The 25,619-nt window shown below is 39.1% G+C and overlaps 2 protein-coding genes across 9 annotated transcripts in view; one reads left to right on the top strand and one right to left on the bottom strand.

The window, feature by feature from the left end:
• SESN1 (sestrin 1) overlaps nucleotides 1-2,098 on the top strand; it is a 47,280-nt gene extending 45,182 nt beyond the window's left edge. For all 7 annotated transcript variants that reach the window (XM_035109279.3, XM_035109280.3, XM_088667236.1 and 4 more), the window contains exons 9-10: nucleotides 4-148; nucleotides 1,041-2,098. In XM_035109279.3, the coding sequence (XP_034965170.1) occupies nucleotides 4-148; nucleotides 1,041-1,127 (232 nt within the window). In that variant the 3' untranslated portion in view covers nucleotides 1,128-2,098. The remainder of the gene's footprint in view (nucleotides 1-3; nucleotides 149-1,040) is intronic.
• A 957-nt stretch (nucleotides 2,099-3,055) lies between these two features.
• Nucleotides 3,056-25,619, bottom strand: part of ARMC2 (armadillo repeat containing 2) — a 36,507-nt gene continuing 13,943 nt past the window's right edge. For both annotated transcript variants that reach the window (XM_035109278.3, XM_088667232.1), the window contains exons 7-19: nucleotides 23,010-23,086; nucleotides 21,876-21,962; nucleotides 20,785-20,960; nucleotides 19,328-19,430; nucleotides 18,416-18,636; nucleotides 14,310-14,455; nucleotides 12,346-12,445; nucleotides 8,476-8,788; nucleotides 7,001-7,123; nucleotides 5,484-5,597; nucleotides 4,731-4,863; nucleotides 4,447-4,607; nucleotides 3,056-3,375 (exon numbers count right to left, since the gene is read on the bottom strand). In XM_035109278.3, coding sequence (XP_034965169.1) covers nucleotides 3,251-3,375; nucleotides 4,447-4,607; nucleotides 4,731-4,863; nucleotides 5,484-5,597; nucleotides 7,001-7,123; nucleotides 8,476-8,788; nucleotides 12,346-12,445; nucleotides 14,310-14,455; nucleotides 18,416-18,636; nucleotides 19,328-19,430; nucleotides 20,785-20,960; nucleotides 21,876-21,962; nucleotides 23,010-23,086 — 1,879 coding nt within the window. In that variant the 3' untranslated portion in view covers nucleotides 3,056-3,250. The remainder of the gene's footprint in view (nucleotides 3,376-4,446; nucleotides 4,608-4,730; nucleotides 4,864-5,483; nucleotides 5,598-7,000; nucleotides 7,124-8,475; nucleotides 8,789-12,345; nucleotides 12,446-14,309; nucleotides 14,456-18,415; nucleotides 18,637-19,327; nucleotides 19,431-20,784; nucleotides 20,961-21,875; nucleotides 21,963-23,009; nucleotides 23,087-25,619) is intronic.

Here is a 25,619-nt window from a genome sequence, read left to right as displayed (position 1 = left end):
CAGATATGATGACTATGACTATGGTGAAATTAACCAGCTACTGGACCGCAGTTTTAAAATTTACATCAAAACTGTGGTGTGTGCTCCTGAGAAGACCACAAACAGAATGTATGATAGCTTTTGGAGACAGTTCAAACACTCTGAGAAGGTATGTTCTTCAAGCATATACAGTGGTGCCTCGCTAGACGAATTTAATTCGTTCCACGGGTCTTTTCTTATAACGAAAAATTCATCTAGCGAATCCCATAGGAATGCATTGAATATTTTTTTTGCCCATAAGAACGCATTAATTGAATTTCAATGCATTCCTATGGGAAACCGTGATTCGCTAGACGAATTTTTCGTAAAACGAATTCGTCTAGCGAGGCAACCTCCGCTAGAAAAAAACCCTTTCGTTAAGCGGAAATTTCGTTAAGCAGGGCATTCGTTAAGCGAGGCACCACTGTATTTTGACTTTGCTATATTGAGCAATAATGTTGCTTGACAGTTAGATAATGAGGTCAATACATTTTGTTTAAATCTATGTAGAATCACGGGAGTTGCAAAGCAGTGTTTGTATTTTTACATTCATAGCATGAGAGAAATAAGCATTATAATGATGTTGGTTCACATCATTGTAGCAAGCTTGTTCAAAGACCTCATTAAGGTAGGCCTCTGCCTACTGCAATTACATATGTTCTTTGATCCCAGGGCAGGCTCTACACAGTGCCTTCATTTTACATTGGCCAACCTTATCACACAGCGAGCATGTATTGGACACTAATTACCACTTGCCTGTCTACTGTACACAGGATTCTACTGGTTTAATATTTTTCCTGTTGATTCATTTTAAAACAGTGACCATGGCTTGTCAGATGGAGAAACACGCACTCCTTACAGATCCAGGGCCAGTAGCCACCATGTCACTGTTACTGGGTTCACAGCCTAATGAGTTGACCAGTGAAACATTTAATCACAGAAATCCTGCATGCTTGACAACAATACTCTGGACAGGAGACATACTTGAAACTCAGCTATGTTTCTTCTCTTCTTCTTTAAAGGTTCACGTCAATTTGCTTCTCATAGAAGCGCGAATGCAGGCTGAACTGCTGTATGCTCTGAGAGCCATTACTCGCTACATGACCTGAAATGTTTGGCTGGCTGGCTAACTAGGTTGGAAGGTGCAGCAGGTGCAGCAGGTGCTGCTTACTAGGAGATGCTACCGAGCTTCGGAACCAGTGGTGGCTAAAAGCCATGAGATCGATTGTGCCATAACTTTCTTTTAGTTTCAGCTCCTTCCTTGGTGGAATATCGCTACTGGGCTTGGTGGACAAAATTGTTCAGAGAGGCTCCTTGATCACTACAGCCTGCTCTTGATAGCACAGGAAACCATGATTTGTGGCAGCCAAGTAGTTATCTACTTGCAACAATACAAGATTTGTGTAATTAACAAAATCTGGGGCAGGAGGAGAATTTAAAAAGACTTCTGCTTTTGATATAATATTTTTTAAAGGAAAATGTCTTGATGCTGCTGTACTTGCTAGTGAAATGAAGAGACTAGCAATTCCAATTAAGCTACAAATGAAATCTGAGCCTTATATGGTTATTAGAGAAAGTCCATGCTAATGATTTGAAACCGAACTGTATTCACACTAACAGTTTTGATTGTAACAGAAGTGTCTAGCTGTTTAGCTTAAAAAAAAATATGTTACTGGCCTGGACTTGTTCACAGTGGTTGTGTGGCTAAATCAACAGTGTGAGAAAAGGAGTAAGACTTTTCAAAGCTGCTTAAGACTGCAACTATGTGAAATGCTGAATGCTTGGTAACAAGGACAAACATTCTCTTATTTCTTATTGTTCCTAGAAGTTAGCTAAGGTGTGGGGAAGTTAATTCAGACTATCAGGCAGCCTCTCAATATATTTGCTTACCCATGTCTATGGTCCATCACTTAGCTTATGTAGTCAAGCAGGAAAATAGCATAACAATAAAACCCTTAAGTTTGGCATACAGCTGTTTCTGGAGAATATATGGATACTTTTATATGAGCAGCATGAACTGCTATAAAATCTGTCAGTATTACTGAATTGTTTAAATAAAACAATTTTTGTTCTGTTCTTATTTCAGGCACTTTATTTGAACTAGCATTAACTAGTATAGAGTAGTGAGTGCGATATCTGGCCCTATTTGTGTTTGAGGGAAAAGAACAAAAAACTAAAATGCAACCATTGACAGTTTAACAGGAAGCATCTGCTATTTCCTCTAGTAAAAAAATAATACAAGGTTTACGCTGATCCAAAAAATCATATAACGAATGTGTGGTTAAGTTGGCTTAGGCTAAAACATACCTTTTACTAATTGCTGTACAAAGCAACTGAAGTCTACTAACTTTCACATTAGACCTTGTTTATCTGCTAGCAGAGAATCTAATAATATCAACATCCAAAGAGGTTCTCAATTCTTCAAGGATATTGTATAAAGCTGATGCTTGCCTCTTTGCATCGCTGCAGGTTTTGCATTAAACCAAATAGGAGGTAATTGATGCAAAATCTCCTATTGAGGTTATTTGGGCATGTGCCTCTTCTGTATAATGTAGTAGAGATTTTCCACCACTATTTTGTTTATAGCAAGTCATATAAAGATTTCCAAGATAAAAAGTAATTACTGTATATTCCTGTGTATAAAAGTCAGGGGTCGTCTTGTATGCAAGGTCGTATTTCTTATACGGCGGAATATACAGTATCAGTTTCTCTATGGGCAATGTCTTCATTGAGTTAGTATGAGAACACTCCATTATCAAAAAACAATTGTATGAAATATAGGAGAGGGGGGCAATGTCTAATTTTAGCTACAGACATTTTAGTGCATCTCTAAATTTCTGGAAACCACAGAAGGGGAGGCCAGAAGTTGCTATTTTTTCCTATTAAGGCTCCATTTTCTACAATCTGATCTAATAAATGCACATTTAATATCCCAAGTCAGCAGGACAAGGAACAGTGAATCGTGTGATAATCACTTTTCTGCAAACTTCTACTTCTTGGGGCATATTTTTAGTTTTCTAAAAAGACACACAAACCAGATGCTGTAGCTGGTTTATTTTTACATCCCTAAATGTCACTGGAAATTTAAGAAGAGGTATCATACAAGGAACGTACATGCTAATACAAAAGAAAAACTACCTAAAGCCACTTTCTGTCAAAGCACTTTCAAGTGCAACAACTTTGCATAAATGGCCACTGGAGTATCCTCAGCACCCACCTTAAAATAAGGAATTCAAAAGTTGCAGTTTTGAATCCTCTGGAGAAGCTTCTGTGCCACAGGTTTGAACTCTGTTTCCCAGTAAAGTTTGTGATAATCTCTTAAATCGTCAAAATTGTAATCCAGAGCTAATTCTTCATCTGCAGCAAAAAGAACAACAACATTATCAGTCAATATGAAACAGAACAGTGCATTTAAATTATTTAGGTCTCTTCACAGAATGTGTTGTGTGTATCTACAACCCCGTGCAGGATTTTCCTTCTAGTAAACATGAGTAAGAGAAAAATACTGTCAATGTCTTCTTAAAAATCCACCTTGTGCATGTGACAGCAGTGAGTGTTGATCCTGGTCTAGATAGAACACTGCACAGATAATTTCACATAGCTGCTATACTGCCATTTGAACAAGAGGTAGTTTCTCAGTAAATATGGCTTAGTTGGATTCAACACAATAGAATTACAATTATCACAAGTAGAGGTAAAACATTGGAGCCCTGCTGGATTAGACAAAGATGCTATTTAGTACAGCGTCACAGCCCACAGCTGCCTGCTTCTGGACAGCTCTCAAGACAGGCCTGTAGGCAACAGCCCTCCCCTGTGTTTTGCTCCTCACCACAGTTGGTATTCGGAGACATGCTTCCTCCAAACACGAAGGTATTATTATAGCTCATAGCTATTGACAAAAATACGCCCCCATGGATTTTAGGCAATCTATGCCTGTGGCCATTACCATTATTTATGGCATTTGCTGCCATAAGTTAAGTGTGCATTTTGTGAAATGCTTTCATTTGTTTTGAAAGTAGTTTCAAAACCAGTCACTTTCATGGCATTAACACTAAACTCTAGTATTACCTAAGAGGAAGAAAAATATATTCCATTCCATTAATGACTTTATTAAATTCTGCCATGCCTCTGCCTTTTGTATTTCCCTCCCCACAAATTGAAGACAATATGGGTGATATCCAATTGTGGTTTCCCACTTGCACAAAGAGGAATTCCTCTCCTCCCCCAGAATCCTTCAGAGCAGTTAAGGAAGACTTTTTGGATCTTACTGGCGCAAACACTATCTAGGGGAGGTGTACAACTTCTTCTTGCGAGGGGGTAACCAGCACTATACATAGCATTCAGAATACAGCTGCCTGACTGAGTAGCTTCTGTATTTATCATTCTACTTGTTATGGAAGGATAATGAGATTGGCTTTTACAGCTTACCTAAAAATGATGCAAGGATAACAAGCAAGGTGTTTGATTCGTCATCTTCAAAGCAAGCCTTAGCCATGCTAGCATTCTCACTGTAGTTCCACAAAGTTTTACATATCAAACAAGCCAGCTGCCAGTCTGTAGGCCCAAAGTCTCTCAAACAATCGATCAACCTGTTGTAATAATGGAGTAAAGATAGTTTAACACTTTTGTCAGGACTGCCTCTCCCCTCCCCAACATAAATGTCAGTAAAAGCTCACTTAACCCTCCAACTCCCACTAGTTTTCAGAACTCACTTCTTAATTCCTCCTTCTTCATTCAATATACTACGCCTGCTTTTATCCACTGTAAGATTGAGGAGAACTCCACAGGCTGAAAAGCAGACATCCTGGTGTTTGGTATCGAGCAAAGCGATCATGAACTTGTACACTAGATAGCACGGCAAGAAAGAACTATTTCAGAGAACAAAATTGTCATTAAGAATTTTCACAGTATTAATAATGAAACAAATGTGTGTTGAGAGTTTGAAGAACCCAACAACCCATGAATTTATCTGGTGCACTGCCGGAATACCACACTCTCACTCCCAGCATCCAAGTTGCAGGTATCTATTCCTAAACAATATGAGCACTACAAAGCTGAATCATTAAACTTTATTATAACAACAACTCAGACTGTTAACATCTTTGCTTTTATCATTAGCTACATGCTCAACAACACGATGGGCCATAGGTGTCCTTGAACTTCCCTCCAATTCTTGCAACCTCTGCCTTTTTGATGGTTTATCTGGTATGATTCCAGAGTGGCCCTAGCCATGGAGAGCTATTATGATGTATCTGCCCAACATTACCTGCTCTGGTATAATGAGAATCTGTGAATTCCAAGGTCTATAAGCAGCCTTATATCAGACACATTGTTCTAATCCATATGCTTTCAAATGGTGCCATTTTGGTGTAGATGGATTTTAGCACTCGATACATTAAACGAATAGGCAACATACTTTAGTCATGTAACATTTATTTATTTGGTCTAAAGGGACAGAAACTCACCCTTTCGCTGTATAATGAAGTCACAGATTTCATGGCATTGTGAAAGATTACCAAAGACTCGAATGGCCTCCAGAATTCCATCCATATTACTGCTCATTAATAGCTTTAAAAGCACTGTTAGTCAGTACAGAAGCAGAAAAGATGCACTTAGTATAGTTCAAGAAATTGGTCACCTTTGCAACACAGGTAAATGATTGAAGCAAATTTACAACGTAGAGGAGTAGAAGTAGGAAATCTCAATTCCTGGAGAGTCTGCTGGAAACTAAACTACTGAATCTCTGTCATATGAAAATATTGATGTTTTGTGACTGTGTGACTAGACAAGCACATTTTGGTTACACTTGGTAAGCCAGTAATAACTGAAATACCAACTGCTAGGGCATGCAATTTGCTCTGTAGGAGTTATGCCTTAAGCATGATAATTTCTGCCCTCCTTCATATTTAACCACACACAAAAACTACCAGCTTGGATGTGCCTTAAAACAGATAGGCCTCTGGACAAGGAGGTTACTTTGACTTCTCTGACATGCTGCTTGCTAAGGTATTACGAATCCGAAGTTCACACCTACATTGTGGTGTAGCATATTACAGGGTCCAATGATAACATCTGCCCTCAGGAGATGCTCATTGAAACCATCTCTTGATGAGACACCACAGTTTCCCCTTTATTTTTGATCTTATTGTAAAAGACATATGTGCAAAACCAGGATGAAGCAAAATACATACATTTAACATTTGGCCTATTGTTATGGTATTCTTCCTCAGTTCCCCCCTCAGTATCACTCACTGAGTTTTCAGTATTCTAAAATAATTTCTAGTTCTCCTGTAACTACAACTCCCCAAAAAAACTACCTAGTGTATAATAAATACAAGGAAATACCGGTACTCAGTTTCTAGTCTTGCAATATGTGTAGACTTCTGTTAATATCTTCTCATTTAATGTTTTTGAGCCTAATACTTGAGCTTTGAGTTTAGATCTACACTCATCAGCCACCTTGGGCCTGAGCAAAGTTGCAACAGCAGAACACAGGTGAAACAATTCAGTTAAGAAATTAACGTGTTCTCCAGCCTAACCAGTTTGCAAATTGACCAAATTTCATATTCATCATTACTATACACCCACAAGAATTATCAAATGAGATCAGCTTTTACCACCCAAAGCTGAGAAAGTAGGTAACAGTTATCTTATTTCAGTGCTATTTCTCACTGTTGCTCAATACTGCGAGGGATAAAGGTAAAGGGACCTCTGACCATTAGGTCCAGTCGTGACCGACTCTGGGGCTGCGGTGCTCATCTCCGAGGGAGCCAGCGTACAGCTTGCAGGTCATGTGGCCGGCATGACTAAGCCACTTCTGGCAAACCAGAAATGCCATTTACCTTCCCGCCAGATTGGTACCTATTTATCTACTTGCACTTTGACATGCTTTTCGAACTGCTAGGTTGGCAGGAGCTGCGAGGGATATATTATAATAACAGAAATATGATATACTAATCTTTTTAAATAAAAAAATCCTTACACTCTGCAATATATAATTTCTTCTCCTGGATTACAGAATTCTTCACTTGGTAGAAAGATAAATTGCTGATGGTTGCTGTGGTATTAATAACCAGCTCCTCACATTCATCAACTGATTTGTTTTCTAGAGATTTGGACAAAAAAAGACATGTGTTTTTTCAAGACACTGCAAAAACAATAAAATCAGCATGGATGGCTTACTTTGTTTTCTCAATGGGCTAAATCAGCAAAGGTGCCTGAGTTTCTGAGGGTGGGAGCTGGAACTGGCTAGAGGGTACAGGGTGGTGTGAAGAGGTTCAGTGTTGAGATGCTGAACTTAATACTGTATAGGAAATATCAGGGAGAGAAATGACATGCACTATGGTTTATAGGAGGAATTAAAGGAGGAATTAAAGAACATTTTAATGAGGGTGAGGAGGAATTAAAGAACCTTTTAATGAGGGTGAAAGAGGAGAGCGCAAAATATGGTCTGAAGCTCAACATCAAAAAAACCAAGATCATGGCCACTGGTCCCATCACCTCCTGGCAAATAGAAAGGGAAGAAATGGAGGCAGTGAGAGATTTTACTTTCTTGGGCTCCTTGATCACTGCAGATGGTGACAGCAGTCACGAAATTAAAAGACGCCTGCTTCTTGGGAGAAAAGCAATGACAAACCTAGACAGCATCTTAAAAAGCAGAGACATCACCTTGCCTACAAAGGTCCGTATAGTCATTCAATGCCCTGGTTACACACTCTGTGCACCTGCCTTTAAAGAAGCTTCAGCTCCTGAATAATGCAGATGTCTGGTTGGTTGTGAGTGATATAGGCAATCAGTGAGAGCTGGACCATAACGAAGGCTGATCGCCGAAGAATTGATGCTTTTGAATTATTGTGCTGGAGAGTCCCATGGACTGCAAGAAGATCAAACCTATCCATTCTTAAGGAAATCAGCCCTGAGTGCTCACTGGAAGGACAGATCGTGAAGCTGAGGCTCCAATACTTTGGCCACCTCATGAGAAGAGAAGAATCCTTGGGAAAGACCTTGATGTTGGGAAAGATGGAGGGCACTAGGAGAAGGGGACGACAGAGAACGAGATGGTTGGACAGTGTTCTCGAAGCTATGAACATGAGTTTGACCAAACTGCGGGAGGCAGTGGAAGACAGGAGTGCCTGGCGTGCTATGGTCCATGGGGTCACGAAGAGTCGGACACGACTAAACAACAACAACAACATGGTTTATAGGAGATCGAATAAGGGATGGTATACAGCAGTTGGAACAGCAGACAAGCTTGCAGATGAAGGAAGATGATGGTGAATATGGTTTGGGGGATGACTGGAAAAATACTAGGGAAATCTTGGAGATGCAGCCAGTTTTATAGTATCATTAATCAACCAATTTCATCACACTAGCAGGATATAAGTTATTTCACTATGGGAAACTTAAGGAAAAACATTTCATCCTCTATAGATGATATTGGAAAAAAGCAATTCTTACCTAGTACCGTAATAAGTAATGTCACAATGTGATGGTTTGTTGCCAGACTTGTGCCTATAGTGGGATGGATTGACAAATTGGCAACCACTCTTACAAGTTTGATGAGCACATCTTCTGCTTCAGACGGATGCTTGAGATTTTTTACATCGCCGTCACCTTTCAGCAGTTTACTATTTGAATCAGCTTCACAATTAGCCTGAAATAGTGCTATCAGGGCATTAATGCTTCCTTGCACCTCAAAAAACTGTTCCCGGGCCCGGTTGTTCTTTGCTGTTAAATTTCCAAGAATAAAAATGATACGGATGACTAAATCCTGGAATTAAAGAAGATGTAAACAACCCTGCTGTAAGTAAAAGTGGTAGATAATGTTTGCAAGGTGAAAATGGTCGTCTTTACTTCAGTTAATATCTACTATACATTATTTTAAAATGGAAAAAACCACAGCACATAAAATTACCTCTCTTTTGTCTCATGTCAAAACCTTATAGAAGCCAAGAATGCCTTGTGATATTTTAAAAATAGAATGTGTTATAGTCCTAAGTACATATATTTCTGTTTTAAAGTGTTTTTATTTTATGGTGGTACTGTATTAGCTGTATTTTATTGTTTTATTACAATATTAGCTGTATTAGCTGTACAGTATTTTATTGTTTTATTACAATAAAACATGCATGCACATGAAAGCTCACACCAATGACAAACTTAGTTGGTCTCTAAGGTGCTGCTGGAAGGATTTTTAAAAAAAATTACAGTTTTGTTCATTTTAATCCCCATAAGCCACCCAGAGAACTTACATGGCAGCGTATTAATTGTATGTGAATGCAGGAATACCTTTCTTCATTAGTTACCAAGCAACTGATGAATCAGGAGAACCAACTGAAAATATTTTTGACTTTCTTGTTTTGTTAAAATGCAGCAGTCTGGAAACAGGACTGTCCAGCCACAAATTAGAATTCTCAGCTAGATATAATCAATTTATATCTCACACCTTCACACAATTTATGTTCTCAGGACAGCTAGCACAGTAGGGCAAGGTTATCAACAGCTATGAGCCACAATGGCTATGTTCCACCTCCACTGTCAGAGGCATGATGCTTCTGACTATAATAATAATAATAATTTGTTATTTATACCCTGCCCATCTGGCTGGGTTTCCCAGTTGTAGGGAACTGCAGGGAGAGAGCTGAAGCACTCATCTCCAGCTTGCAAGCTTCCCATAGGCATCTGATTTGCCAATGTGAGATGGGCTACTGGTATAATCCAGCAGGCTTGTCATGGGATCTTACGGTACATAGCAAGAAACAAAACCACCACCACCACAAATAAGTCTATGGATTGACAGATTTAAAGTTAGTTCAATAGGCTGGTGGTCTGAGACTGAATATACTCTTCTACCAACGGTATTACCCCTAGACATAGTGCTCTGGCTGTGTTATTATTTGTTGCATACATCGGGTCCATGCTGTTATGCAGTTTGCTATACCAGAATACTTATTTTCTATGCAACATTCTAGGCTATGGAAAGACATAAATAAAAGGGTGTGATAGGGTGTGATTTCTACTGTGAGATTGTGGGCTCACAGAAAATTATAAAAATAAGTCTGGGGTTGCATTAGTAGTGTAAATTTCAGTATACTTTGGTACAGACTAGAGGAAGCAATGGAAGGTTTCAGAATTCTGACACTTTTTTGCATGACAAGAAAAATAAACCATTCACTAGTCAGCCCACGGAAAACAAGTCTCCCATATCTATTCCCTGCGGGAGGCAGCTATAAGACATGCAGAGCTACTCCTAAGGAGTAAATTCTAATCTTCAAAGTCATTTTAGGCTGGAACTTTGTCCTCGATAGTCCATTGGTTGGTGTCATGAATTCTCCAATGAGCCTAATCACTTTGATTTGATTGGAAATTCCATAATTTTAAAATCTATGTTTTGGGTTTAGTAAAGAAGAATTGAATTTTAATGGAAGAAAGTTACTCCTGAAGCATGAAATGCAATAGCTGTCAGTCATTAAATCTTAAACAGATGAGCTTTAACAACAGCATGAGCTAGGAGGGCAGATTTGTTGAGGCTTGGTCCAAAATACAGAAACAATTATCCATATGTAGTAGAACACGTGATTTCTTTATATCTCTATTAGTATCCTAAAACTAAAATCATTACATTTTTGTTCTAAATTTATTTCCTTTGAACTAAGTTCAGGGAAAGTTCAGATAACTTTATTCTAAGTAAGAATTATTCATCCTAAAATAGCCCAGCCTAGTACCAGTGACATTACCAAGGAGAAAAAGTCACCCAATGTGGCTGGTTTTGGCTCAGTCACCACAGAAATCCTCTGGGGAATTGGTATAGATTTGAGTAAACCCACATCTCTTTAAGGATTACAAACTTCTCACTTTAAAAGTAAAGCAATCCCTATTGAAGATTTAAAAGGTGGGGGATTTGACCTCAAGCATATAAATTCAACTGAAGTCAGTGGGGCTTAAAACAAAACAAGACATCACGATTTAGCTGTTCATGCATCATTTTTGTATCACTGGTCATACCCTTTCCATGTGCTTAACATGTTAAAGAACAGACCCTAGAAATATTCTTGGGACACTCACTATGACTTCTTGTCACTGTGAAGAAAGGTCATTAGCCTCTGCTACTCTATTCTTCTGAGATGTTGGCCAATTGCCCGCCTTCCTAAAAAGCAAAGTCATCCAGGCATAAAAGGCCAAAGGATTTGGGTGAAACATTTTTTGAAATTCCTATTACAAAATAACAATTTCTATCTGCTCAGCATTTCCCACAGATTTGTGAGCTAACAAAGGGAATTTTATATTATCTTAATTATCATGGGGTGCTTCCTGCTTTTAAACACATTCCCTCTTGGAAGGCCAGTTTTCAATGGAATTTACCTACAAGTACAAATTCTTATGATCAGCCTAAGGCTGCAATGCACACTTACTTTGGTGTGTCCAATGAATACAGTAAGATTTATCTATGAGTAAGCATGAACGGAGTCAGACTACGTAGCACTTAAAGCAAGGGGTAAGCAAGTGTAAGGCTTGTGAAATACCGTATGCCTAGTACACTGAAGCTTGGTGCCATGCACTGTTGTCACCCAGCCATTGAAGCACTGCTACTGTGTGACAACTTTCTTGCAGGCCTGGTGGCAGCAGCAGATGCCGGGGTGCAGCTGCACCTCTCACCTGACCTCTGTCTGGCCGACACTCTGCAGAATACATGAACAGAGAAAGGGAGGGGGCAGGGGCAGCCAGGCAGGCATGGTGGAGACAATGTGGTGCCTCTGCTTCCTGGCTGGCGGTCAGAATTAAAGTTTGGCCTGATATAACACATAGGCTGGCCTTATATTGCTTATTTCTGATAATGAAGAAATGTCAAGGGTGGGGAATTCAACGCAGCATTAAGAAGGGTGTGAGAGAGCTCGCTCAGCAGGACTTATTCCCCCGATGCGCCCCTTAAACCTGTTCTAGGTTTCCTCCCCAACCATTCAGAGCATATTTGGGGGTCACAGGATCAAGTAAGGGAAGGAGAAAGGAGAAAAGTCTCATTGCGTAAGCGGATGTTGTTCTGTTTGTGCAACAACTCAGTTGAATCCCACCCCAACACTCCAAAAACGACTCATCTGTATGCTAAGAAGAAGAAGTTAATCAACTGTCTGTCCCTTATATCGCCCCCCACTGTTAATCTAAGTTGAGTCCATTTCAATAATTTACTATTTAGAAATGCTGTCAACCGTTTAAAATTTCTATCTTGTAAATGCACGTGGAAGTAGGTCACTGAATATGGGCTTACACACATCGACACCAGAGACACATCCGAGGATTAAAATATAAAAAGCAGGAGATGAAAAAACTGACCTGCTTCTTTGGGTGTTTGTTTAGCAGGGCTAAAAATAAGACGTAACATCTGGAGCAATCTGCCAAAGCTGTACAGCAGTCATTGAAGGAAGAAAGTTTGCTGTATGTTTAAAAACAATAACATGCATCAGTAGGGTAACTTTTCCTACAATTGTCCCCTGCTCTTGCCCAAGCCAAGTCATTTGCTCCATTTTAAAATATTTTTCAGTGTTCATAGGATTCTAGGATTCTGGTCCAATTCAGTAAAGATAAGGATTATATAACAGAGGAGCTGAGCCGTTATGAATGAACAGCTAATTATATTGCATAGGGCAATGACAATCCAAAGCTGAATCTGAGATCTCCAATTAAACTGGAAGGCAAGAGAACCATTGCCTCCTTGGGACCCAGACAGAATGCTAAATCCAAGGTTTCAGCTATGGTGCTGCCTACCCCTTTCTCTTTCTCTCTCCACACAAACCCCTCCCCATCCAGGCCAACATGCCTCAAAGGAAAGTGCAAAGTAACATGGATCTTCAGTGTGGGCAAAGAAGAAGTAGCAGCAGCGTGGCCCCCACAGCCCCCCCTCCCTTACCTCCTTTTCCTAAGAACCTAAGTGCATTTATCTGGGAGTCAGTTCTACTGAACTCAATGGGGCTTATTTATGAATAGACACATAGAGGATTGCACTGTAAAACCCTTCCTTCCTTGTCATGCCCCCACGGAGCCTCAATAAGGGAAGGTTCAGAAGCAGATGAAGCATCCATCATAGCTGTTTTGGGAAAGAAAGGGCTTCATACTGACTGGTAGAGACGATAGTAGGGTGAGATAGTGGTGTGCATCACTGAATTGCATTGCTACACCTAGAAGTGATGTTTACTCAGAGTGCAAAGGTAATCAAATGGTGCCACAAAAATACTGGGGGGCAGGGAGAAGCAGGGCATGTGTTTTTTCTTAATTCAGCTGGAAACAGTGACAGAAAGGAGTGTAATCGGGTTTATGGGTTGTTGACAAAGGGTCCATGAGTTGGATTTTCAAAATGAGCAAAATGACACTAGGTGGAAGAAACATATGAGCAAGGGGTGTGGTCCTGTTACAATGGGATGTGATAACAGTGAGCAGCGGTATGGAACAGCAATGCACAAACAATGTACAAAACAAATTTGGAAAATGTGGATTTGCAAAGGAGGTGTAGAAGAGCCCATTAACAGTTGCTCTGGGAAATTTGAGATACAGGCCTTTCAGTGATTTGTGGACATCCTTTCCTAACTTATTATGCCAAGGATTGGACCTAGGAATGTGTATGTGCAAAGGAATTACTTCCCAGCTTAATTCCTACAGAAGTTCCTTTCATGATTTTTGCATGGGGTTCTTGGGCTTAGCAATGCTGGTGACTCATGCACAAAGGAGAGACCAAACAGAGATTTAGTTAATAATGCCGTATGACTTGAGGAGGGGAAACATATTTAATTCTGCAGGTACAGCCTGCATGTGCAACTGGGTCCTATTTCAGGCAAGGCAAATGCAAGCAGTGGTGCCATCAGGTCAGAACTTTGGGGTCCAGGGCCCCACTCAGTGAAATGAGCAAAACACCGGAGAGCTAGCTTGCCATGTTGTGAAGTAAGCATAAGCAAAATAACCAACACTGCTATTTAAAGAGAAAAGGGACACCATACAAACCACAAAGTCCAGATTCTAAAATTCCCTAACTGCAGACAAGCTGACTTCAGTATTTAAGGATTGTTTCTGTGTATGTCCATTTATGTGACTTAAGTCTATGAGGTAGAACATTTCCCCTTCAAAACAATATCCACAACAATATTTCAAGGATTAAAGCTGCACACATACAAAAGATGGTAGTACAAAATGTTTCAGACGGAAAATAAACCAGCATGGCTGGGGATGGAGGTGAAGAAGTGGGTGCTGCAAGTATTTGCTCCATGGGAAACAAACAAACTGTATTGTATTTCTTTAAAGGACTTTACCTGAATATTCTTGCCCCATTGGTGCAGACATCCTTGTCGTTCATACGCTTCTCCAACATCAGACAAAGCTCTGGAATTGCTTCAGAGTCCAGGAGCTTGCACCTTGACTGAGGCAAGTCAACCAAGTTCCGCAAAGTGGCAGTGAGCTGGAGAAAATATATTTAAACATGAATAAATCATCACATTATTATGAGTCCCAGACACTTTTGAAAATTTAACAAGGTTAGATCTAGCCTAAGCTTCTTCTGATGGCCGCTCTAAGAAACTCTACAGACATGTATGAAATAGTGTGGATTATTTAAACTCTGGAATACGAAGCAATGATACATACTTAAAAAAAAACCCAGGATAGAGGACAGCATGGGTCACATTTCTCTCTTTATTTTGAAAGCAGACAGTACGTTGTTCCTTCCCTGGATACAAGTGAATCCATCTCCTCCTGCCTTTTGACCTGTCTTGTTTACCTAGCATCTCTTCACAACTGGGCAGGAAACTACTGCATGTGTGTGTGATGATCCTTCCTTTTTTTAGCCAAAATACTAGAGCAAACCATGACAGACACTCCTGGATGAAACCAAATTTCCTAAACCCATTTCAATCTAGCTTCTGACCAAGGGTTGGGACCAAGATTTACCTTCACCAGCAGATAGACAGAAGGGGTACAAATTCTGCCACTTTCAGCACCTTCATTTTCAGTATCCCTCTGGACCAACTTTGTGGATTAGAAGTACAGGACAGTACTTTTGCAGTAGTTCTACTCCTACCTTGCTGAAAGGATCCAGAAGGTGGTTTTAGGAGGCGGCTGCTGCTGCCCTTCTCTGCAGTGTTTCTCCTACATTTAACATCTGCATTGTCTTGCAGTTTAGAGTGAGATGTCATCAGTATACTGACAATACCCAGTTCACCATTTCTTTTCCAACAGAACTAGCTTTCTCAGTTTCTTGCTTTAACAACTGCTTGAAAGCAGTAATGCTTGCCCTGGATGAGAAAACATTCCCCGCAAAGAACCAGGAATGCATTTGGGGCATATTTTTGGATCTGAGTTTCTTCCTGGGTTGGCAAACTGTTGCATGTGGCCCTCAGTGCCCCTTTCAGCAAAAAAATTCAATGGTGCCCTTCTTTAAACACACAACTTGTAATGTGCATGCCCTGATAACCTCACAACTTAACTACTATATTACAGTTTGTGTAAAGCTGCCCTTGAAGATAATTAGATAATTCAGCTGGTTCAGAATATAGCAGGACATGTCCACCACTAACTGCATGGAGTATGTTTTACCATGTTTACAAGAACTCCACTGGTCATTGTTTCCAGCCTATTTTCAATGTGCTGATTTTAACTTTTTAAACCCTGCATGGATCCATCATATTTGACAATTTGTCTTCTTACACATGTACTTTGCTATGCCATAAAGTAGGAAGCATGAGGTCTGATAGTGTGTGCTGCACCGTCGGAAGCAGAGACCGGTTTCTACCAGCAGTAAAGCTTTTTTTGACATAGCATCCACAAATCAGAGTTCACTGCACAAATCCCATTTAGAAGGCAATTTAAGTGTTTTCTTTTTAGGCAGGCCTCTGGTTTGTCAGTGACTGAGTGCTATGGTTATTTTAATTTTTGGTTCCACATGTTAATGCTGCTTAAATGTTGACTTTTAAATATTTTGCCTTTCATGTATTTCAGAGCATTCAAAAAGAAGACTATACATACAAACAACTGGTAAAGCCAGGAAGGACAAGATTGCCAATAGTGGGACAGGTGGTGGTGAAAAGTAGCTTTGGTTTTTTTTTTAAGCTTCCTACATTTTTGATGCCTTCATTTGCTGCTCTGAATACCTAACCCACTGAACAAAAATAATCTTGCTTTAACAAAATGTGAACTGAGATATGAAGGAAGGCAAGTTGGGGTTGCTCTAGAACAGGCATCCCCAAACTTCGGCCCTCCAGATGTTTTGGCCTACAACTCCCATGATCCCTAGCTAACAGGACCAGTGGTCAGGGATGGTGGGAATTGTAGTCCAAAACATCTGGAGGGCCGAAGTTTGGGGATGCCTGTTCTAGAACAGTGGCAGCTAGTTAAAGGGAGTTTGCTCTTGTAACAGAGCAACTTTTGTTTTCTGGAAGCTCACAAGCAGACCATGAAGTCAACAAACCCTCAAGAATCTGGTATTCAGAGGTATACTTCCTTCCATGGAAGAAAACAATCCTGGCTGGCAATAATTTCAGCAGTGAATTCTACACACTAATTATATGTCGTGTGATGACATACTTCCTTTTGACTGTTCTGAATATGCTGCCAACTGATTTCATTACATGACCCTAATATGAAGAGAAAAAGATACAAAGTCTCTCTATGCACTTTCTCCATCCCATTCATTAACTTATAATCCTTTCTCATATAGTTATCTTTGCACAAACATCCTTTCCGGTGCACTTCCGGGTTGGGGGAGGCCCATGCACATGCGCACAAACGATTTCCGGCGCTTTTTCCCGACCCGGAAGCATGCGCCGCACCTGTAAGAGTGTGTGCGCATGCACACAGGTGCCCACTCCCCCGCCCTCCGGCCCGCCGTGCAATCGGCACAGTGGGCACCGGCCCGAAGCCGGGTAAGTTTGGGGACCCCTGTTTTAGTTGCTCTTTTCTGTATTGTCTCTGGCTCTGCTAAGTTGACAGTTATATCAACAATATTGTTGTCTTGGAGTTGCATCTCCTCTTTAATTCTACAGAATGATGAGCACAATAGTAATGATAATCTTGGTTAATGAAAATTCCTCTAAATTGTAAACTTTCTACAAAGCACAATACAAGCAAAAGTGGGGTTGATTTGATGAGAACTTTATCACTGTTTTCTTTTGCTAGACTTCCATAAATGCCCTTTGCAAAGTGATCTGCATGTCCCCTCTACTCTTGTCAATAGTCAAACTCCAATTTCCATGTTTCATCATCATCCATACTGGAACAAGAGCTTTTTCATCGGCTATTGCTGCTATACGCAACATCTATCTTGCATCTCTTTGCTTCACTGATTCTCTATCCCTTTTCTAATCTCCTCTAAAAATTGCCTCTCTGCTAGCTTGCTTTTGCCTCTTAAATAATAGAATAGGGCATAAAGACATTTGATTCCATTCCTTTATCACTTTCCCCCCAACTTGCGAGAAGCATAGAAAGTAGTCCCTAGAATTAATTTTTTTTTTTTGCCTTCCCTTGCTGAAGTACTACTATTTTCTTATAGTGACCCCATGATTATAGACTCTATACACTACTGTACAACACCACCATATTTTTTGTGTGCATAATAGGTGAGATAGATAATTGTTGTAAGAGCATCAAACAGCACTTCCTATAAGCTTGCTCTGGATCCTTTTTAGGATTTCCTTAATCACTAAAACACATGTTACTATATTTAACAAAATAGAGCTTTTGTTATTTATGTAGCAGAATGTTTTGGCTTCCAGAATACTTTTATTTTTACATATCTTCATTATTTGTAAAGGGAATCTTTGTATGAGTAATACTTCATTATTTCTTCTTTTTCAAGTGATCATAGCAGCTAGTATTGTATATGTAAAGTACAGGAAATAAAACCAGAGACTAAGATTCAAGAGATTAGTAAGTATGTTGAAATAAGGGGTATGGCAACTCTAAACAAATTCATCTAGGCAACATGAGCTAGTCAGAGAAGATAAATTTGCACTACACTTGAACAAGATTTGAATGGATTTAAACAAGTGTGGAATGATAAACAAATAGCAGTGATTGGCAATGCTTTCCTTTTGATATAAGGAAGCTCTAAATAAAATAAAGTTGATGTTTTGTACAGTATTAACATTTGATAACCAGTAGAAATCAAAATATCTAAGGGGCAAAGTCAAAAGTGTTTTAAAAAGATAATTGTGTGTATCTTATACGGGAATATATAAATTGCTCTCTTTAGTTATTTTTCGTTTGTTCCTATATTTCCTATTCTTTACTATAACTTGTGAAGCTCCAACTGTTATACATAAATACACACGTACCTGTTTTCTCCCTCTCATTGTTTTATATTTTATGCAGAGTATCAAGGCTGGCCTCAAATCTTATCTGGTTGAAATAAAAGTTTAACTCTGACCTGAACCAAGAGGTGTCCTGAACTGGAAAACCGAGCATCATTTTCATTAATTTCATTGATCTGCTTCATTAGTTGCAACAGTATTTCAACAGTTCCCTTGCTGACCATCTCATTAATGAGCTTTGCATTTCCAGAAATGAATTTTATAGCGCCCATACAATAGAGAAAGGCCTCAGTAGTTGCTTGCAAGTCTTCAGCTCTCAGAACTTCTAATAGAGAATCTACGGAGAAAATTGTGAACAATGCTTATTGCCTCTTACCTTGAAGTGATCAAGAGTGGTCAATTGGTGGCATCCACTTCAGTGGGAGTGCCCAGACATTTGCCCAAGGGAAATTCCCCACCTCCTTCCCAAGACAGCCTGCTGTACCTGCCCCCCCCAAAAAAAAACCTGTTCTGAAAAGGAACAGGGCTGGGATGAGGGGCTACAGTATCAGGGAGGGAGCTTGGGTGAGCAGAGCTCTGATTCACACAAGCTACCACCACCCAATTTTAGAGTGTACATATGCAAGACTTTAAGCAATCAAAATGAGGCATCTTCTATTTATGTTACTGATTACCTTCTGGGATCAAATACATTCACAATCTTCAAGACAGCAGGCTGGCTGGCTGAATATAGATAGAATATAGAATATAGTTGTGGTTTATTTGAGATCAAAAGTTTAAAATAAAAACTTTCCTCCATCCTTGAAGTATCAAAGGCAGACATACCTGGATACTGAATAGTGTGGGAAATTCATAGTGCTTTATTGCTTGGGGGGAGGGGGGAAGCAATCTAAAATCAAAATGCAGCCTGGAAATCATGTCTGCATTCATGCTTCATTTCTAGACTGCTCCATTTCCCCAACAAATTAAATGTGTATTTTCTCTGTAAAACATGGTTACAGCCATGGTAGAATTTCTATGATACGTACCCAATATTTGGTCATGTTGAATGATGGAATCATTTTTTTCATTTCTGCTTATTTTAAATACCAGTTTGCAGACATTAAGCAGATTCTTTCCACTTACTTTCAGCTGCAAATAAAACAGGAAAAAAGCAACATCAGTGCAATCAAATACTTGATGGGGAAATGTGTTTTAAACAGACAGGATCAGTGTGTCAAAAAAGTGCAGGAAGGGCTTGATGGGTTCCCAAAAATCTTTAAACTATGGTTTAGGAAGCTGGGGTTGTTACATCATAACTGGCTGTCTGGCATAATTAATCACAGAGTTCTCAGGCTCTCCTTTCCTAACTGTGCTCTTGAATTCCTGGGCAAAAGTGATATGACTCCTCCTTCTCCAAACAAGCACACACACATATAAAGGCGCACGCACCCATTGGTCATTAGTGAAAAATTGAAGGCATGCATGAAATGCTACCGGTACACAAAAATTTAATCAGGCATAACACAGGATAAAGGGCACAATTCAAACCATTTATGCTATTTTTAAGATCCACTGTTTTTGGTGTGAGAGATTTAAGCATGAGCTTAATGCTCCCATTGATTTCAATGAGACTTTAACCCAGGCATCCCCAAACTTCGGCCCTACAGATGTTTTGGACTACAATTCCCATCTTCCCCGAACACTGGTCCTGTTAGCTAGGGATCATGGGAGTTGTAGGCCAAAACACCTGGAGGGCCGCAGTTTGGGGATGCATGCTTTAACCTTTCATGGGTATTATATGTTAAAAGCATAGAAACCAAAAGGCAACTAAAATACCTGTTTATAATAATGTGCTTAAATCACAGAGAATTCTACAGATGTGCCTAATTTTACCTGTATTGCACTCATGATTCTGTATGCAAATGTGTTTCATCTCTTTCCCCCCAATATTTTCAATGTGGAATAAGAGCCTATGATACATAGAGCAGTGAGAGAACCACTGGATTTTTTCCAGATCCTTTGGATTTTTTAATCAGAGATTTCATTTTTTTTTTGTGGGTTGCATTTTGATGGCATATTTCTGACAGGAAGTTTCTGTGGCTTTACTTAACAATGTAATACATCCGATTCACTCGAGATATGCTTATAATTTTCCAGTTTGATGCATAGCACAGCATTAACAGACAAATATTCTGGATATTCTGGTGCGCTAAAACCAATAATACAAAACATATATTTGGGACACCATGTAGCAATGCAGATTTTTGTTTTAATAGGGCAATTATTAAAAATCATATGCTCACAGGATTTGTATATCAGACTTATAAAACTATATTAATCCAGCATTTTTTAACTTTTGGTTTAACTCTGTGTGTTCTCTTTTGTGAAAAGTTGTTGTGTTTCTTGATACTTAGGATCCATCATACAATTTCACACAAACAGGGAGCTTAAAGCACATACAAAACATCACATTGCACCATGATCCCTCCACAGTTCAACTTACGCCTAGAATAATTTTTGCAAGTTTGAGGCCAAGCGGATCTGAAGCAATGTCAACTAATTTGTATAAAGTCTTCAGAAGCAAATTTCGTCTTTTAAATCGCTTGCGAAGCATATTTCCTTCCTCCAAGGTCTTATAGAGAATAGTACAGGCATGGCAAAGTCTTTCTACGTTGTCCTCTATTTGATATGGAAAAGAATAAAGCAACATCAATTACCAAAAAATTTCAGAGTCACCAAGAGAAAACAAAACCATAAATTGACTAAAAGGAAAAGCGATACAGAGATACTGTATAAGAAACTCAGTATCAAGCATGATTAAAAAACTGTAGCTTAAACCTGAAACCTTTAGGTCAGTGGTGAGGAATCTCCAGCCCACGGGCCTAATTAGGCCCATCAGCTCTCCCCATTTGGTCTGTAATGCCATTTTGGCCAAGCTGCGCCCACCTGCCCTATTCATAGATCCCATATACTGTACAGTATGATGCCATATGTGGTGCAGGTAAAGATTTGGCTTAGTCAAAAGGGGTATGCGGGCACCACTGATCAGCTGATTGACAGCACTTGCAAAGCACCTCAGGTGCTGTGAAGCCCTATGCACAAAGCTTTGCAACCTTCAATGACCAGCTGATCCTTGGAACTTGCAAAACATTGTGCATAGTGTTCTACAAGCTCTGACGATAAGCCTTGTGGGTTATGCTGTTGCCCCCCTGGTTCAATTTCACACCATGCAGGCAAAAGCAGGTCACCTGATATCATTGTGATCTGCATCAGCTGAATGTCATCAGCATTCTGATAGCACACTGCCCAAATCTCCTGATGACCACTCCCAGTGGCTTCATGTACATGTTAAATAGCATTGTGGGTAATACAAGAGAGGTTTCTTAAACTTGTGGATAATTTCCCCCCACCTCAAATCTGAAATGGCAATCCTGATCATAGTGCTAAAAAGGGGATGTGGATCACCCCCTCAACCACAGGCCACAATATATTACCAATGCAAGAACATTAATTGGAATATCAATTACTGGGAGTAAGTACTGGAAAATCTGTTTTGTAAAAGTCATAACAAGTATCATAGAAACTATTATGCACCAGACTCTAATTCATGTAGAATTGGTAAAATTTTCATATTCCAGTAGTTTTCTTCCTCTTCTGTCTCAATAGCTTCCAAAGTATTTTCTGAAATTTGAAAACATATTATTGAGTGATCACACATTGAAACTTACACTATATATGTAAAACTGATTTTAAAACTACAACCATATTAATACTTTAGAATGTGTAAATGAGTGGAATCTTAACAATCTAAACTACAGTATCTGCCTAAGCAAAAAAGAAATATTTAAGGTTATTATTTTCAACTACCTCAATGTATGTTTGGGGGTTTTCTTTTGTTTTTTTAAGGAAACTTAAACAACAAAAATTGACAAGTTGAACAAAATGTCTTGGTGGTTTGTCGGTCATAACCACATCTTTGCAGTCTGGTCAGAGAAATGACATTGGCTTGCATTTATTGGCTGCTGTTCTTAGTATGTAAATACAAAAGCCTTAGCAACACTGAAAGTCGAACCCTTCCAAGCTTAGTGTTTCAACATTTTTGCAGAAGCAATGGGAAAGAAATACACTAAGCTTTACATATAAGTGAATCACTCTAACAGGTTCTTAGCATTGTAAAATACTAATCTATGTCAATCTGTACTAAATGAGAATATATACTGGGCAGCTGCATACGAATTCTAACCACTGCTCGAATATCATAATACTGAGTGGTGATGTACTTTTTCAGCTTTTGAATGCTCCATTAAAAATACTTTTGTAATGGGTTGCTTCCAATATGCTTGTTTAGCAAATTAAGAGTACCAGGCAGGCTGAATCACTTCTAGCCCAGTGTTTAATTAGAAGGGAACACTCAAAAATTATATACGCAAGTGAAACAAATTTAAAGGCTATTTCAAATTTTAGGTGTAGGTTATATTTTTGGTTAGAAAATAAATAAAACAGAACATCATGTCTATTCAGAAACTTGACACAATGCAGCAAGGTGTGAAAGCTGGCATGGTGCAACTTTCAGAATAAAAACAGCTTTATTAAAAAAAATCAGATGCTTACAACTATGGATATCACTTATTAGTTTTCTAAATGCAAAGATGCAATCCAGCAGTGTACAAGAAAGAAACCCAGTTATTTTTAAATAAAATCTATGCTCAACCAAACTATGTGATGTACCTGACGCAGATGCAGACTTAGTCCACTCAGTGTTTTCTAGGCATGTTGAAGGACTTTCTTGCCCGTTAACCTGGTCACTTAAAAATGGGAGATGAGCTTAACACAGAGAAAACTGTAGGTACACATCAACATCACATACATAATAGCACTTTCAGCTTTCCATGCACCCAACTGGGAAAGTTATTTTTGGTAAATTGAAAGTTCACCTCAGTGCTGGTAGAACTTTACCAAATCATCCCCCAGGAAAATGCACACACTGTAGTCTCAGACTCTGGGGTTTTTGCAGCAACCCAAACTAGAACATAAACGCCAACTTTCTGATAAACTGGAGAGTTGGGCCCTCCCCCCCCAGCCCAATTACTTCCTATTATCTGATTGGGACTACCAACCATAACTCACAATCAGAGTATCAATGCAGAGGCTGCCAAGTGTTGACACTGAGAAACTTCTTGGCCTAAGTTAACTCCCCACAATCAGTTTGGGAATCTTAGAGCAGGAGTCTGTCTGCTCTGTCCAGTGTTAACTAAGCAAAAATAGCCAAATAGCCATAGGTTTATTTATATCTTCTGGTGCATGCTGCAATTAAACCGTCAGCCACAAGAGGCCGCCATTATTGAACATAAAATACTGTACTGTACTTTTTCTATTCAAGACTGAGTGAATCAACAGTACAAAGGACTTTGCTGTCATGAAATAATGAAGTGAATCTAAATGTTAGCCTTAAATTCTACTAATGATACTTTCTTAGAGCAACTGGTGCTCATGCAAAATGTATATATTAACATCTGATCTTCAAAAAAGGTATACATTTTATATTTTCAACAGAAAATATCAGGTAGAATTTATTTATTTTTTACAAAAAAACCTGTTTGCTTTGAAATATTCTTCTATCATTTCCAAAACACTCAAGTGTCTGTGAATTCTCATTCTCAATTAAGATTTCCACAAAACAACCATACATCCATCTCACCCTTAAAATCCCCACATTTGTTGGTGCTTGTGAGATAAAGACAATTCTCTTAATTATGAGGAGTGATTATCTAATCATCCCATTATGCATATTAAGCTTTTTAAACCAACTTGGGAAGGCTTTGATGTGAAAGGTGGCATACAGTACTTTTAAAGAAACAAGAGTTCTGCTTGAATTTCAATGGTCTCGTGGTAGTTTGGGGGAGACAAAATGTTAATATGAAGCAACATTTACAGCCAGTGAATCCACTGGGCAGTTCTTATGGCTAGAAGTTCATGTCTAAGTTACTATCAAATTCCAGGAAAGGGGACACAAGGTTTGGAAAAAAGGGGGGGGGAACTAGAGCAGAAGCTTACGGTATGTTTGAATTATATAGCTTTTTTTTAGCTCCCATGGGATTTTATACAACTCATACTTATGAGTAGGACAATTGATTTCATTGGGTCTACTTTGACTTAGTTAGAGACAACCTTATAACTGTAAGCATGTATCTGAATAACATGGACATATGAAAAATTAAAGGTGCCTATTACATAGAGCAGTGCTTTTGTCAGTGTAAATACTAGAATTTAAAGAGCATCAATCCACTTACATACGGTTTTAATCCTACATACTTTGCTACCATAATTAGGCATTGTCAAATCATATTCACTAAGCACAGCGAAAATGAAGTAGAACAATCTGCCTCAAAACTGGAGGGCATGTAAACAACTAGTATTCAAAAGTAATATGGATAAGAAAAAGTGAAAACGTGCCGATAGAGATAAATCAGTTTAGGTGAATGTAAATAAATTTAACTGCAACAGTAATTCTGTGGAGTAAGTGACAAATTATTTGAGTATACCTGAAAATTTAACAATTATCACTCTGTGTGAGGCATAGTCTCATCAATTATGAAGAACGGTAGATGCAAACCCTTTGCAAGCAAGTATTCACTTGGGGATGAAAACTAATTTCCAGCCCTGCTGCCATACAAAATGAGCAGAATGAAAGCAAATTTGGAAACGCTCAATACATTTTTACAGCCCATGGAATCTGTTATACAAAATATTTTAGTATGAAGGGACATAAATCAGCTTAGGATGAAAATTAAGTATATTCTTTCCTTTATATCTGCCTCCTTCCACCAACTTGCCCTCCCCCCACTTTTCCTATTAAATTTCAAGTGCCCTATGTTTGGCATCCCACTCTGCATCCATTCCTCATTGCCTTTCAATCTCTTTCCTTTTGTTTGCTCTTTCCAATATACCGTAGAATGTGCAGACTTGTCCAGGACAGAAGCTGTTTTCCAATACCTACATTCTAAACTGTTAGAATTGGTTATCAAATTACTTTCTCAGGCTCAGTATTAAAGAAATTTTAGCTGATAATATTACTCTGAAATATTACTATGAAACATATTGCAATAAACTCAAGTGTACTGAAGCACTGTTGTTGTTTATTCGTTTAGTTGTGTCCGACTCTTCGTGACCCTATGGACCAGAGCACACCAGGCACTCCTGTATTGCACTGCCTCCCGCAGTTTGGTCAAACTCATGTTGGTGGCTTCGCACTGTCCAAACATCTCGTCCTTTGTCATCCCCTTCTCCTTGTGCCCTCCATCTTTCCCAACATCAGGGTCTTTTCCAGGGAGTCTTCTC

Source organism: Zootoca vivipara, chromosome 3 (assembly GCF_965207765.1).
Source record: "Zootoca vivipara chromosome 3, rZooViv2.hap1.1, whole genome shotgun sequence".
Lineage (NCBI taxonomy): Eukaryota > Metazoa > Chordata > Lepidosauria > Squamata > Lacertidae > Zootoca > Zootoca vivipara.
The sequence above is the reverse complement of the archived record's forward strand: the minus strand, read 5'-3'. Positions and strand labels throughout refer to the sequence as shown.